The 15532-nt window shown below is 43.7% G+C and overlaps 1 protein-coding gene across 6 annotated transcripts in view; it reads left to right on the top strand.

The window, feature by feature from the left end:
- The window catches only part of LOC141135138 (baculoviral IAP repeat-containing protein 1e-like), a 116087-nt gene that overhangs the window by 33655 nt on the left and 66900 nt on the right, over nucleotides 1–15532 (top strand). For all 6 annotated transcript variants that reach the window (XM_073624406.1, XM_073624409.1, XM_073624407.1 and 3 more), the window contains 2 exons: nucleotides 11298–11379; nucleotides 13837–13888. In XM_073624406.1, the coding sequence (XP_073480507.1) occupies nucleotides 11298–11379; nucleotides 13837–13888 (134 nt within the window). The remainder of the gene's footprint in view (nucleotides 1–11297; nucleotides 11380–13836; nucleotides 13889–15532) is intronic.

Raw genomic sequence — 15532 nt, 5'->3', positions numbered from 1 at the left:
AGATTAGAGATTTTTTGGATACATTCTGGTGTCACTTTGACTTTGGATAGAAGTAACGGGTGCGTAAAAATTGGTCTTTGGGTGTCGATGGCGCCTTCTCACTGTAACCCTATAGAGGTACTCTTGATGAAAGCAAGAAATGGTCTTGCTGTAAAAAATTGCAATGATATGCACCTGTCAAATAGGTGCAGAAAAATTACTCTTTGGGTGTCGGGGGCGCCTTCCCACGGTAACCCTATAGAGGTGCTCTTGATGAAGGCAAAAAAAATTGCAATGATATGCACCTATCAAACAGGTGCTGAAAAATTGGTCTTTGGGTGTTAATTGTGCCCATGAAACCTATACCAAAAACATTCTTCCAGATGAAATGATTGAACACCCTCAAAGTTAGGCAGCCTCGAAGTCCGGCAGAGATTCCACATCCCAAAAAGACTTAATCAGTGACATCGGCATCAGGGGCTTCATAGCTGGTAATCCAGGACTACTTCATTTTTATAAAAGTCAAATGGTCCACGGAGTCTGTGGACAGATGCGTTCTATGATCAGTAACAAAACCTCCTGCAGCACTGAATGCCCGTTCTGAAAGCACGCTGGATGCAGGGCAGCCCAACAACTCAATAGCATACTGGGAAAGTTCTGGCCAGTGGTCTATTCTCATGACCCAGTAAGTCAGTGGATTGTCAGCTGGAAAGCTCTCCATCTCTGTTTTGGCCCCAAGGTAATCGTCCACCATGTGATACAGACGCTGCCAATGGGATGTGGAAGCTGACAGCCCTGGGAGGCGAGGACTAAAAAAATTCCGAAATGCCTCACTTAGGCAGACGCCTTCTCCAACGCTCCTCTCTTGACCAACAGAAGACTCAAAGCGGCGTTTTTCGCCACACTGTAACTTACTGAAGTCAGGAAAAACATTCAATAAAATTCTCTTTAACGTGTCCTCAAGAGATTTTCTCTTCTGCACTCTCTGTGGGGACGGGATGAGTTCTGAGACCTTCCCCTTATAACGGTGGTCAAGGAGGGTTGCCAACCAGTAATCATCCTTCTCCTTTATGCTACGTATTCTTGGGTCCTTTCGCAGCCTTTGAAGCATGAGGTTGCCCATGCACCTCAAAGTCACTCAGGATGACAGCATCTGGAACTTCCTCCTCCCAGCCACGTACTACTCCCAAGAGTCTTGGGGTTGGAAAGCCATCGCTTACAGATTGACGCATCTCTTCCTCTTCTTCGAAGCCTATGAAAATGCCAGAATCCTCCTCCTCATCCTCCTCCCCTCTCTCCTCCTGTGTGTTCTGTGACATAGGAGTGATGGTGTCTTGAGAGAAAAAGAAGCCCTCCTCTTTCTCCAGCTGCTCTGCCTCCAGTGCCCTGTCCATAATGCCACGCAGAGTCTGCTCCAGCAGGAACACAACAGGGATTGTGTCACTGATGCATGCACTGTCACAGCTTACCATCCTTGTGGCCTCCTCAAATGGTGACAATACAGTGCATGCATCCTTAATGATCAGCCATTGGCATGGGGAAAAAAAGCCGAGGCGGCCTGAGCCTGTTGTTGTGCCGTATTCGCACAGGTATTTGTTGACGCCCCTCTGCTGCATGTATAGCTGCTGCAGCATTGACAGAGTTGAGTTCCAACTGGTGGGCATATCACAAATCAGGCGGTTTACGGGCGGGTGGAGTTCCTGCTGAATTTCAACCAACTGAACACTGGCTGTGTATGACCGCCTGAAATGGCTACAGACTCTTTTGGCCAGCTTTAGCACATTTTACAACCCTGAGTACGTATTTAGAAAACGCTGCACTGCCAAACTGAGGACATGTGCCAGGCATGGCACATGTGTCAACTTTCCCTGTCTAGGGGCAGACAGGAGGTTTGAGCCATTATCGGACACCGCCATTCCTGACTCCAGCTGGCGTGGTGTGAACCACCTCTGGGCCTGTCCCTGCAAAGCTGCAAGAATCTCTGCTCCGGTGTGGTTCCTATCCCCTAAACACACCAGCTGAAGCACTGTATGGCACCTTTTAGCCTGACTCTGTGAATAGCCCTTTGAAGGCTTAGGGGGTACCTGATGTTCATAGGACAATTCTGGAGAGGAGGGCATGGAGGTGGCGAAGGAGAAGGAGGAGGAGGGGGTAGAGCTCACAGGTATGGCATCATCACCACCAGCTGTATGGAGACGTGGGGGCACAACAAGCTACAGCACCAAGCCCTGTCCTGCATCCTTTCGAGTTGCAATCCATATAAACGTAAAATTTATTAAAAGAAAATTGGAAACACTCACATTTAGAAAGTGGATCAAGAGCTTAAAATTGGGCCCCTAGATGATGTCTCTTTAGACGAAACGTATCAGGACGAGCCCTGCTGATGTCATTGCGTTACCCACAAACTTCAATTTTAAGCGCTTGATCCACTTTCTAAATGTGAGTGTTTCCAATTGTCTTTTAATAAAATTTACGTTTATACGGATTCACACTATGTGGAGTATTTTCTTTTTTGGTCATGCTATTTTGAACACTTGAGAGGATTCGGTCTGACAAGTTGGCTGCTTCTGAAGACCGCTTCTTGGTGACATCTCTCGACCAGTTGGATTGTCTTACAACTTGATCTGGAACCCAGACGTGGAGGTCCCATTATTTGGTGGTTGCACCATAAGCCTTGTTGACTCACTGAGCATATGCCCATTTGAGTCCTCTCACTCCAGTAAGCCTCCTCACCAACCAGTGGTGGTTCTATTGTCTGTGTCCTCACCTCAACATTGATGTCACGTGGAATCCCACTTCTAGTTACACAATTTGTTTTCACCATTTATTTAAAGACTGGTATGTTTATGTTTTAAAACAACTTTTGTATGATGGCACATGGACTTTGGTTTGGGTCTGAATTTCACATCTCATTTTCATTATTATTCATTTTTGTGGTCATTGCACAGTGTACATTAGTTTGCATACATATGTATTTCCATGTTTTGAGCGCTGCACATAATTTCACTTTTTACTTATTCCTTGATTTACACTTGTCTTAGTGTTGTGCTGGCTGCTACTAGATATATGTCAGCGCGATATACACCATTTTTTTCATGTTCCTGTTATCCTCAACCTCAGAACCAACATCTGAATCCAGTAATGGCTGGGCATCATCAAGGAGCAAGTGGCTGATGCTGTGGTCAAAAAACTCAGCTGACTCCTCCATGGCTGATGTTGGGGCTATGCCAGGAATAGATGTGGACAAGGAGGCAGGCTTATCTACTCTGGCAACTGCAGGGGACTGCACACTTGTCTCTGCTTGCGTGACAGAGGATGAGGAGGATGAGGAAGGTTTAGTAAGTCAGTCCACCACCTCCTCTGCATGCTGTGGCTGGATAGCACGGGCAAACTCACTAAACAGAGGAAGTGATGCCCTCCCTGAGGACTGACCACCACGTCCCCCTTTGCCTGTGGACACATTTGTTGCTGGCCCCCTTACAGTGCCAAGGGAACGTCTGCCTCTCCTTGTTGTCCTCCCAGACGTTATTGGGAGGGAGGGGGCGGTACTTATAAGCAAATGTAAAGAAGAAGTGGAAATCTGTACATAGATGCACTTTAATCAATGTAAAGTGGTGTTTGGTGCACTTTAATTTTCGTAGTCACACTACACAGATGCACTCCACGGATACACTATAATATACTGCAATATAATGCGCTAAATGTACAGTGATGCACAGAACTATATGGCCCTAAACTGCCAGTAATGCACACAGAAGTAAATGGCGTTAAACTTGCAGTAACGCACAAAACTATATGGCGTCAAACTGGCAGTAACGCACACAGAACTATATGGCGTTAAACTGGCAGTAACGCACACAGAACTATATGGCATTAAACTGGCAGTAACGCACACAGAAGTAAATGGTGTTAAACTTGGAGTAACACACACAACTATATAGCGTTAAACTTGCAGTAACGTACACAGAAGTAAATGGCGTTAAACTGCCAGTAACACAATCAAATAGACAGTGTTCAACCGTCACTACACTGACACTATCTAAACTGTCCCTACTCTAGCTAAATTATTATTATACAGGATTTATATAACGCCAACAGTTTACGCATCGCTTTACAATATAAAAGGAGACAAGACAGTTACAATACAATAAAATACAAGAGGATTAAGAGGACCCTGCTCAGAAGAGTTTACAATCTAATAGCTATACACTAATGTATATATGAATGACACGGTCTCACTACACTACAGTGAAACTATCTGAGCTGTCCCTACTCTAGCTGCACACTATGCAAAGCTGAATGATGGTCCACCTCACTACACTCACACTATCCCTAGACTGACACTAAGCCAATATTCTACACTGACAATTGAAGCAAAATAGCACAGTATAGCACACTAACTAACTAATAGCACTGAACAGAGCCCTGCTCTATCTCTCTCCACGCCAAAATCACACTGAAAATGGCTGCCATTGAAAAAATACTTTTATACTGTGGGGCGGGAATGAGCCATGATTGGATAAAGCCATGATGACAGTGTTCAATCATGACTCTGACAGTGCTCTGTGTCCTGATTGGCTGAAGCTTTCACTGCTTCAGCCAATCAGGGCTTGCAATGCACTGTTCAGCGCCACAATGCATTGTGGTCAGTTCGGAGGGCCGAACAAACGGTCGAACGACCTGTTTGTTCAGCTGCTAACACAACTTACAGTGTACTGTCCGCTACATAGAATTTCCTTCAGTGTGCAAATGGAAATGATGTGCTCTTTCTCATCCAAATAAAACTGGCTCTGTGGAAGTTAAATGCACCACAAAGGACACAGCAACTGTGATTGACTGTGCAGAGGGCATGCCTAAGACAGTAAGTGAGTCTTGTGCGAGGCTGGGAGTCTGAAGACGCAATGCATGCCTGCCCTAAAGCCCTTTAATGAAAATTCTGAAGCACAGAGTGGGGAGGGGGAGAAAAAAAAAATTGCACAGTTTTCCACAAACACAAACCAAAAAATGAACCCCTAAACATTTGGGCCAAATATGTTCTTCCATTGATTTCCAGGGTAATAGCAATCCTTTGAACAGGAAGAGATGAACAGGAATCCACAATGGGTGAGAAGCAGCAAACTGGTCCTGCAGAGACTCAACTGCAACAGGGTCAGCTACGGACAGCAGCACAAGTTGATTCAGAAGACAGTGAACTGTGAAACTAATACATATGACCTCATGCAAATTATAGAAAATACATCACTATTGGAAGTCTATACCATATTTGGGCACAATATAGAAAGTGAACATTACACTGTTACTGAATTAATTTTATCTGACTCAGATGGCCCTAAAAAGAATACATACAAATCTGTATATAACAAATGAATTTGAAAAATATGACACCTGTACTGTAGAAAGTACACAATAGTTTTCCGTTTGTGTTTGGCTCAGCCCCTTTGACACACCAGGTTGAGTGTAAAAACAAGTAAACACAATGAAGGTTGGCAAATAATTCCTATTACCCAATATTTGTTCTATATCAAAATTAGTCCACCTGAAGTACAACAATAAGCAGCAATGAATCTTGAGCTAACAAATTGCTGGGACTATAATGCCAGTGTGGCTATGCTAGGCCTAAACTGATTGGGTAGGCACTGTCCATAGAAATGAAGGAGATTGGAGAAGGGAACAGAGGATGCTTGCTGGATGCTTTATGGGAGGGGCAGTCCTTTATAATATTCTTCTTCCAGCTATTGTTAGGGCCCTTTAAGAAGCATTTGTGCATTTCATGACAGTTTATGACGTTCTTCGAGAACAACAGTGCTCTCGCCTTGGAAGTTTTCCTACAATAGGCTGGGTGGGAGGCGGTTAACGTGGATGTAAACCTGATTCATGAAATTTGAACTGAGCACATACAGTATCTCACAAAAGTGAGTACACCCCTCACATTTTTGTAAATATTTTATTATATCTTTTCATATGACAACACTGAAGAAATGACACTTTGCTACGATGTAAAGTGGTGAGTGTACAGCTTGTATAATAGTGTAAATTTGCTGTCCCCTCAAAATAACTCAACACACAGACTTTCATGTCTAAGCCACTGGCAACAAAAATGAGTACACCCCTAAGTGAAAATGTCCATATTGGGCCCAAAGTGTCAATATTTTATGTGGCCACCATTATTTTCCAGCACTGCCTTAACCCTCTTGGCATGGAGTCCACCAGAGCTTCACAGGTTGCCACTGGAATCCTCTTCCACTCCTTCATGACGCCATCACGGAGCTGGTGGATGTTAGAGACCTTGCACTCCACCACCTTCTATTTGAGGATGCCCCACACATGCTCAATAGGGTTTAGGTCCTTTAGACATGCTTGGCCAGTCCATCACCTCAGCTTCTTTAGTAAGGCAGTGGTCGTCTTGGAGGTGTGTTTGGGCTCGTTATCATGTTGGAATACTGTCCTGTGGCCCAGTCCCCGAATGGAGGAGAAACATGCTCTGCTTCAGTATGTCACAGTACATGTTGGCATTCATGGTTTCCTCAATGAACTGTAGCTCCCCAGTGCCAGCAGCACTCATGCAGCCCCAGACCATGACACTCCCACCACCATGCTTGATTGTAGGCAAGACACACTTGTCTTTGTATTCCTCACCTGGTTGATGCCACACACGCTTGACACCATCTGAACCAAATAAGTTTATCTTGGTCTCATCAGACCACAGGACATGGTTCCAGTAATCCATGTCCTTAGTCTGCTTGTCTTCAGCAAACTGTTTGCGGGCTTTCTTGTATATCATCTTTAGAAGAGGCTTCCTTCTGGGATGACAGCCATGCAGACCAATTTGATGCAGTGTGTGGCATATGGTCTAAGCACTGACAGGCTGACCCCCCTACCCCTTCAACCTCTGCAGTAATGCTGGCAGCACTCATACGTTTATTTCCCAAAGACAACCTCTGGATATGACGCTGAGCACGTGCACGCAACTTCTTTGGTCAACCATGGCGAGGCCCGTTCTGAGTGGAACCTGTCCTGTTAAACCACTGTATGGTCCGTGCTGCAGCTCGGTTTCAGAGTCTTGGCAATCTTCTTATAGCCTAGGCCATCTTTATGTAGAGCAACAATTCTTTTTTTCAGATCCTCAGACAGTTCTTTGCCATGAGGTGCCATGTTGAACTTCCAGTGACCAGTATGAGAGAGTGAGAGCGATAACACCAAATTTAACACACCTGCTCCCCATTCACACCTGAGACCTTGTAACACTAACGAGTCACATGGCACTGGGGAGGGAAAATAGCTATTTGGGGGCAATTTGGACATTTTTACTTAGGGGTGTACTCACTTTTGTTGCCAGCAGTTTAGACATTAATGGCTGTGTGTTGAGTTATTTTGAGGGGACAGCAAATTTACACTGTTATACAAGCTGTACACTCACTACTTTACATTGTAGCAAAGTGTCATTTCTTCAGTGCTGTCACATAAAAAGATATAATAAAATATTTACAAAAATTTGAGGGGTGTACTCACTTTTGTAAGATACTGTATATGTGCAGTGTTTTCTTATCTATTTTCAAAACACTAAGTCCTGTGACTTTCTCCTGCTCCGTTCTTCTGTTATCAGCATGATAACTTCTGCCAAGTTCTCCATCAACTAAGATAAAACCAGGCTCAATTTTGTGTCGGGGAGGTTGTTATAAATAGATTGGGAGAGAACTTTCCATGTCACAAGACAGCTATGCAAGTCTCTGCCTGTCTCTGCCTGCATGTGGAGGGGAGGGGGTGCCTTTCCTCTAATCATCTGTATTGGCTGTATGCCCAGACTTCACACTCAATTCGTAGCAGGAACAGAAAAATCTTTATCATGGTCTGAACTTTCTAAAGCATATATAAAGCTGAAGACAGCAGATTAACATGTAAAACTTATGTAGAGAGATTTGTGTATCATCTGAGGCCGTTCACTTCACTGGGTAAATGTGAGGGTTTACATCCACTTTAATGTCCTGCCTACAGTTATTCAGTCCCTAAAACAATCTCTTCCAGTGATCAGAAATCCACCAAAAACAAAGAGTACAGCAGACCAATAATGGCAAGAATAACCTCTGTCAGAATGCTCAGCCGATGCAGCCCTCCTCATATCGGGGAAACCAATACTACTAGCAATAAAGCTACTAGCAGTGTGAACAACGGGCAGCTAGTATAGGAGAATTTGTAGAATAGGGCTCCCTCAGCCTCTCCACAGAATACCTCTGGTGATAAGCAGTGGGAAGTAGAGGGTGAGAGGATGCTCCGTTCTCATTGCTGCAGAGTGAAGAAGGAAAACACTTGCAATGCAGGTGACATGCTTGGAGAGAAAATAAATAAGTAAAAACGAAAAAGTGCAGGTGCATTGGCCAGGCCAGTCTTTATTGATTCACCTGGTAAATGCTTCCAGAGTGTGTGTTCCATTACTCTGGAGATAGAAGTCACCCAATCCCATTTAACAATGGCTATCCAAAATCTCAGAGATCTGTTATATCGTTGACACAAACATTTTCTAAAAATGCAGTACTATTGTTATTTAATCAGAATTATTAGACAGGCAGTTGAATTTGTAACTGTTCTTCATCTATAATACTCTCCCTTTCTCCACTTACCTTCCTATTTTCCCTATCTTTTCCAACTTTTCTATTCCCTTTCTGGTCATTCTATATACAGTATATGACAACACCTGTTATCTAATTTTTTCATCTTTTTTCTCATCCACATTATTCTCATTATTTATTCCCACTTTTATGCCTATGGATATAAAGATACATGGGTACGTTTAGAAAAAAAAATATGATTGCTTGTTGCAGTTGTACTATGTAACTATGTACCTCATCTATTTATGCAATGTAATTTTCATATAGAAAAAAAATAATTTACAAAAAAAAGTTTGGCTTTTTAGTTCTTCTTTAAAACGGTATTAAACCCAAAACCAAAAATGTAATATATATCAGTTTACCAGTCATTAGATGTGATGGCTGCATCAGTTTTCTTTATTTTGGCTTTTCCCCCTCTGTTTTCACCTGGTGATCTGGCCAGTAACACACATCCTGTATTAGTGAGATACAACTCTGGAGGAATGAGAACAGGAAGCACAGCAGACAGCAGCACTGTCATTGGGGGTTTTAAAGGTAGTAGATTTAGAACCACTAACAAATTGAAGCCAAACTCCAACTCATCCTTTATAATCAGTTACAGCAAACAGTACTTTCTTCCTTCTGGGATAAAGGTTTTGAATGAATAAATAAAAGCTGATCATTTTAGTCATCCCTGTCAGTGTTAAAGCGGAAGTAAAGTCTGCTATAAAATAATTTTTTTTGGGCCCCCCAGGTGGGTTATGACATAATGTGCTAGTGTGCACAGCATATTAGTACAATATGGTAGACTTACTGTACCTGTCATATGGTGTCCCCTAGCTTTGCAGTGCGATCAATCCGTCCGCTTCCATCTTTGCCAGTCTTCCTTTCAGTTTCTGTGCCTTCAGGCCAGGCTGGGCTGCGATGACGTAACTCATGCGCACCTGATTCACATCACCACAGATTGAGCCATAAATGTTCACTGAGTTGCACATGCGTGGCTCAGTGAACATGTCAGCTGACAGGCAGAAGGATGCATTTATGGCAAAAGAGACCAACAGGGTCTCTTCTGTCATAAATACCCTGCCTGTCAGCCATTTGTTTACAAATCAACTTTACTTTCACTTTAACCCCTTGCCGACCAGCTCACGACGATATACGTCGGTACAATGGCACGGCTGGGAAAATGGGCGCACAGGTATGTCCCCTTTAAATCGTGGCATTGTGGGCACCTGCGCCACCGACTCCATGAGCGTGCCCGCTGGTCCCACGGACTCGATGTCCACCGGGGGCCCGCGATCGTGTCACGGAGCAGCAGAACAGGGAGATGCCTATGTAAACAAGGCATTTCCCTGTTCTGCCTAGTGACATGACAGAGATCTACTGCTCCCTGTCTTCGGGAGCAGTGATCTCTGTCATGTTCTAGTGAGACAATCACCCCTACGGTTAGAATCACTCCCTAGGACACACTTAACCCCTTGATTGCCCCCTAGTGTTTAACCCCCTTCCCTGCCAGTGTCATTTACACAGTAATCAGTGCATTTTTATAGCACTGATCGCTGTATAAATGACAATGGTCCCAAAATAGTGTAAAAAATGTCCGATGTGTTCGCCATAATGTCACAGTCACAATAAAAATCGCAGATCGTCGCCATTACTAATAAAAAAAAAATAATAATAAAAATGCCATAAATCTATCTCCTATTTGGTGGACGCTATAACTTTTGCGCAAACCAATCAATATACGCTTATTGTGATTTTTTTTTTGTTTACCAAAAATATGTATAAGAATACATATCGGCCTAAACTGAGAAAGAAATTTGTTTTTTTTTATATATTTTTTGGGGATATGTTTTATTGCAAAAAGTAAAAAATATTGCTTTTTTTCAAAATTGTCGCTGTTTTTTTGTTTATAGCGCAAAAAAAAACAAAAAAACGCAGAGGTGTTCAAATATCACCAAAAGAAAGCTCTATTTGTGGGAAAAAAGGATGTCAATTTTGTTAGGGTGCAACGTCGCATGACTGCGCAATTGTCAGTTAAAGCGACACAGTGCTGTATCGCAAAAAGTGGTTTGTCTCATCCATGTAAACTGATACATTCTGCTGGAGAGTTTGTGCTGTGAAAAACAACAGACTTGCTGGCTGGATTACCAGATGAAAATAGAAGAAAGAAAGCCTAAAAAAGGAAACTAACACAAACCATCACATCTAAGAATTGGTAAGCTGTAATATAATAAACACAGTATAGTGAAATAATGTGTTGCGCTAATATTAACCTTCCAAACAAATAGAATCTATATAAATAAACCTTCCGATTGTTCAGACACCTAAAATAATAAAGGGAATAGTGTGCCACTAATACACCTTCCAATCAAACTCTAATAAAGTATACCTTGAAAAAGTCACGTGTCGGGTGACGCAACGCGTAGGAGGAGTCAGTGATGGAGACTATTGTGGCGAGTCAGCAGCTTTGTTACGAGCGGTGTGAGGACCCACCGCGCCCCCAATGTGAGATACTGTGTGTTTGTGTGTGTGTGTGTGTGTGTGTATATATATATATATATATATATATATATATATATATATATATATATTATAGTATAAATATACATACATAATAAACAATCCCATCGCATATACAATATATATTTTCTAGGAGAGATGAAGTTTGGTTTTGTCAGTACAAAGCTGGAAGAATATATTTGTACTTACATTATATTTTGGTGACTGTCTCAGGTGTGATTTTCTACAAAGAATGAAAACTCACAAAGAAATTACAGAATACATTGATTCCTACAGTGGATTTGAAGGACTTCGAGTAAGTAAATATGATTTTGGTTTATGAGTCATATCTTGAACTCTAATATGACTGTAGATCCTTGCACCGGTGTACAATAGAGTTATTGCTGTCAAATGAGACTTCTTTCGTAGTGATGAATAGAGGAAAGGCTGCAAAAGGGTTAGTTCACTTTAACTATAAAACTGCCTAGGCAGGTAAGGGGGGCCTATAGATAAAAACAAGCTGTGCAGCTTGACCAAAGTTAAAAATTGCCCCGCTATTGGTGTAGGCTATTTACGTACCTCCCAAACCCTGATCAAAATATTCCCAGAGATGGCATCATCCCGTTCCTTGCTAAGATACTCCCAGCTGGATCAAAGCCTCTTGCATGCCGTCTCTCCCCCCTGTCACAGAAGCTCTGAGCTCAGTGCAGTGGTGGAACTACCAGAGTTGCAAAGGTAGCACTTGTGACTGGGCCCTGACGTTCCGCTACTGTGAGGGGAGGCCTGAGACGGCCGTGTGTCTGGGGCAGCGTTAATAGGCACTTTTCTCCTGTCTGTAGACAGGAGTAAGGTACCTGTAAAAATGTCTGTGTCAGCGGCTTTAAACTGCTCATGCACAGTTCCTGAAGCAGATGATTAGAGAACTGCAGGGCTTGGCCTTAGGTCAGGCAGTGAGGTGTGGATTATACACTCCATACCGAATGAGTAGAGACCGAGCTCAGCAGTACACTAATCGGCTGAATTCAGACCTGCACATGCCATGCTCCAAGTCACCTTCAAGGACATTTTTAAAAAAATGTTTTTACCACCAGCCCAGCCTCTTGCGAGTTGCGGGCGGTCCGCTGTACTCAATCTTTCCACTTGCTTGCCTCCCTCAAAGCCAAAGCCCACAATGAAACTGGGAAAAGAAGGTGACTAGTGCCTATAGCCACTAACATTACTGACAGCACAAATTCCAGATTGTCTTTTTGAGCTCTGGAGGATTGAAAGGGGCACTCTGGAGGATGTAAAGGGTACTAACATAGTAGTTCTACATTGCACTGTAACGGGCACTTGGGGGGGAACTCTGGAGGCACTAAGGGGGCACTCTAAAGGCACTAAGGGGGCACTCTGGAGGCATTAAGGGAGCACTCTGGAAGAGGATGTAAGGGGGCACTCTGATGGTACCATTTTAGTACCTCCAGAGTGCCACCTTATTTGTTCCAGATAGCCCCCTTACATCTTCCTGAGTGCCCTCTTAAGGCCTTTAGAGTGCCCCCTTAGTGCCTCAGAGTTCCTGATCACATCTAACAGAGTGCCCCCTTACATCCGCCAAAATGCCCCCCTAGTAATAGTAAGGTCAGTGGTGTGACTACCAGGGTCGCAAAAGTCACACTTGTGACTGGGCCCTGGCAATCTGCCACTGTAGGGGGGCCCTAAGATAGCAGGAAGGGGGCCAGCCGCAGAACATGTGAAAGGGTCCCACTGCAGGACTATAATAAAGGGCCCCAAGACCAGTGTGAAGGGTCTTGGGTTCAGAGGGAAGTGCCCTGGGACTGATGGAAAGTGCCATGGGATGAGTAAGGGGGGCCCTTCATGGTTTCTTGCACCGGGGGGGGGGGCCTGAACATTTTAATTAGGCCTCTGGCTCAGCGATTCTGAGATGGAGGAGATAGTGAACCACACATGTGCGGGGGATAGAGAGATTGCTCCTGTGATGGTGGGGATAAGCAGTAATGGCTGGGAGTATCTTAGAAATGTCTTAGCAACAAGGCAGAATGGGATGATGCCATCTCTGGGACTTCTTCAGTCAGGCTTCAGAAGGTACAGAAATGGCCTACACCTATAGCAAGAGCATTATCCAACTTTAGTGAAAGCTGGACGGGTTGTTTTTATCTACAGGCACCAGTTACCCGCATAGACAGTTTTATTGTAAATGTGAACTAACCATTGAAAAGTGTTACTAAACCCACAACAGTAAAATCAGTCTGTATATGTAGTAAAGCATGCTTGTTATATTCACTGTGGAACCTCAGGGGTTAATCCTCCGCATTGTGTAAAAAGACTGTTTAATCCTGTCTTCTCTGATCCTCCCCTTCCTCCACAATCCATCTGCTGGAGGCACTCTGCACATGCTCAGTTTGGTGTGTATTTTATTTTTATTTTTTGGATGGGTGCATGTGATCAGCAGAGGGCCAATCAACACTGTCCAGACAGAGAGACAGAGATCATGTAGCCTCATAGGACAGTCAAAAGAGAATGAAAACTTCTCCTACAAGCTTTAACCAGACACTGATAGAAGTCTGCTATATACTGCTGATGAGAAAATGTATTAAGCAGTTTATATTTACTAAAATAATTTCCATATTCTGTTTAGTAACACTTTAAGGGCTGTGATTTTATGTTTGCAGTTTAGTAAATATATTGTATACACTTTTTTTGTCTGTAAAGTGAATTATAGAACTTGCCTTACTAGTTAATTGGTGTGGTTCAAACCATTTGTTTTTTATTACAGGGGAAAGATTTTATTTACAATAACATTGATTGGACTCTGCCCATCCAACCATGTAAGTCACTGTATACATTTTAAACAGACTGTTTTTATAGGGAATTTTTATATGTATTTGTAGTGCTACCCCCCCCCCCCCCAAAGGGGCCGCTGGCCCAGCTCTCCCTTACCCGTCCAGAGGCTGCTAGGCCAAGATACCAGTTCCAGATCACACCGACAAACACAGGTTCAGTCTAGTTTTTTTATTTTTTTTTGTAGTACTTGAACAGAAGAGAGGGGCGAGGGTGCAAGATATATTAAAAAAAAAAGCAGATACAGGAGGACAGATTTGCCAGCAAAAATCCTTCGGCAGCAGTCATTAAAGAGGAGTTTCACCCAGGGGCTCCATTAAAAAAAAAAAAAATTAAAAGTCAGAAGCTACAAATACTGCAGCTGCTGACTTTTAATTGGACACTTACCTGTCCCTGGGTCCAGCGATGCGGGGGATCGAAGCCCCGCTCGTCCCCCCCTCCACTCCTCGGCGCCGGCATTTTAACTGTGGACGCCTGGCTGTGGCTTCACAGCCGGGCACCCACTGCGCATGCGCGAGCGGCGCCGTGCGCCGTGATTGGCCGCTCAATCACCTGGGACCTGTAATGGGTCCCAGATGATTGACAGGAGGGAGGGAGCAGAGCCAAGCCCTTCCTGTGCCTGGGGGGAAGTGATGTCACCAGCCCAGGCAAAGGAAGAGGCAGAGTACGAGGGACCACCTAGCAACAGGCATTTAGAGGTAAGTAAAAAAAAAAAAATATTGAAATGTTTTTTTGTTTTTGTTTTTTACAATTTTTCAGGTATTTTTGTTTTTTTGGGTGGAACCCCACTTTAAGTATTGCTGGAGGTAGAAGGGACAGCCAGTCTGCCTGAGACTGTGAAAAAGCAGTCACAGTTCTTGTAGCTACCCTTGGCATGCAACCCTCAAGGCAAGGGCACATCTGGAGCTCTTCAGTGAAAAGGCGTCCTTCTCCAGGCCAGCTTTCTAAGGTAGTAACCTCCAGCAAATGCCTTTCAACCCAGGTTTCTCCAGGTCTAGCACCAACAGCACTACAGTAACATAGGCTTCCTCCCAGGCCAGAGGCCCCAGGACAAGACAGCTCTAAACAAGCCTTCCCAAACATTTATCTTCTCCCCAGCCACCTTCTTGGCGCCTTCTCCCAGGGATTGGCTGAGGTCAGATAAATGTTCATAGCCCAGAGATCTCTCCTCCTGTTATATTTCTGGAAGCTTCTTCCAGAGGCAAGCAAGAGCAATTACCTTCAGGTTTAGGGATAGACCTGACCAAACCTGAAAAATACAATGCTGCTCCACTGGGTTTAGCAGAGCCAAAAACTACATTTATTGAGCCTAGGGCAGAGCACTGCATATTAACTGGTGATTAGTGGAGAATCAGCAGTGAACTACCGGGGATATGTGCTTGTGCTGTCCATGATGATTGCATTGCTCTGTAGAGTACAGCTCTAAAGGCCAGCATTTCATTTGGGGCCATAGAATCAATCTGAGTTGATTTTTTTTTTAAAGGTGCCACCAAAGGGGACCTTGCAGCCAAGGGGCTGTTATAAAATGTGTCAACACATTGGCTGCAGACCTGTGTGTTTTTACACAATAAAGTTGGCACAACTGATACATAAAATTATTGGCCATTCTTCCTTCAGAATTGCCAATATTC

Source organism: Aquarana catesbeiana, linkage group LG01 (assembly GCF_042186555.1).
Source record: "Aquarana catesbeiana isolate 2022-GZ linkage group LG01, ASM4218655v1, whole genome shotgun sequence".
Taxonomy (NCBI): Eukaryota; Metazoa; Chordata; class Amphibia; order Anura; family Ranidae; genus Aquarana; species Aquarana catesbeiana.
The sequence above is the reverse complement of the archived record's forward strand: the minus strand, read 5'-3'. Positions and strand labels throughout refer to the sequence as shown.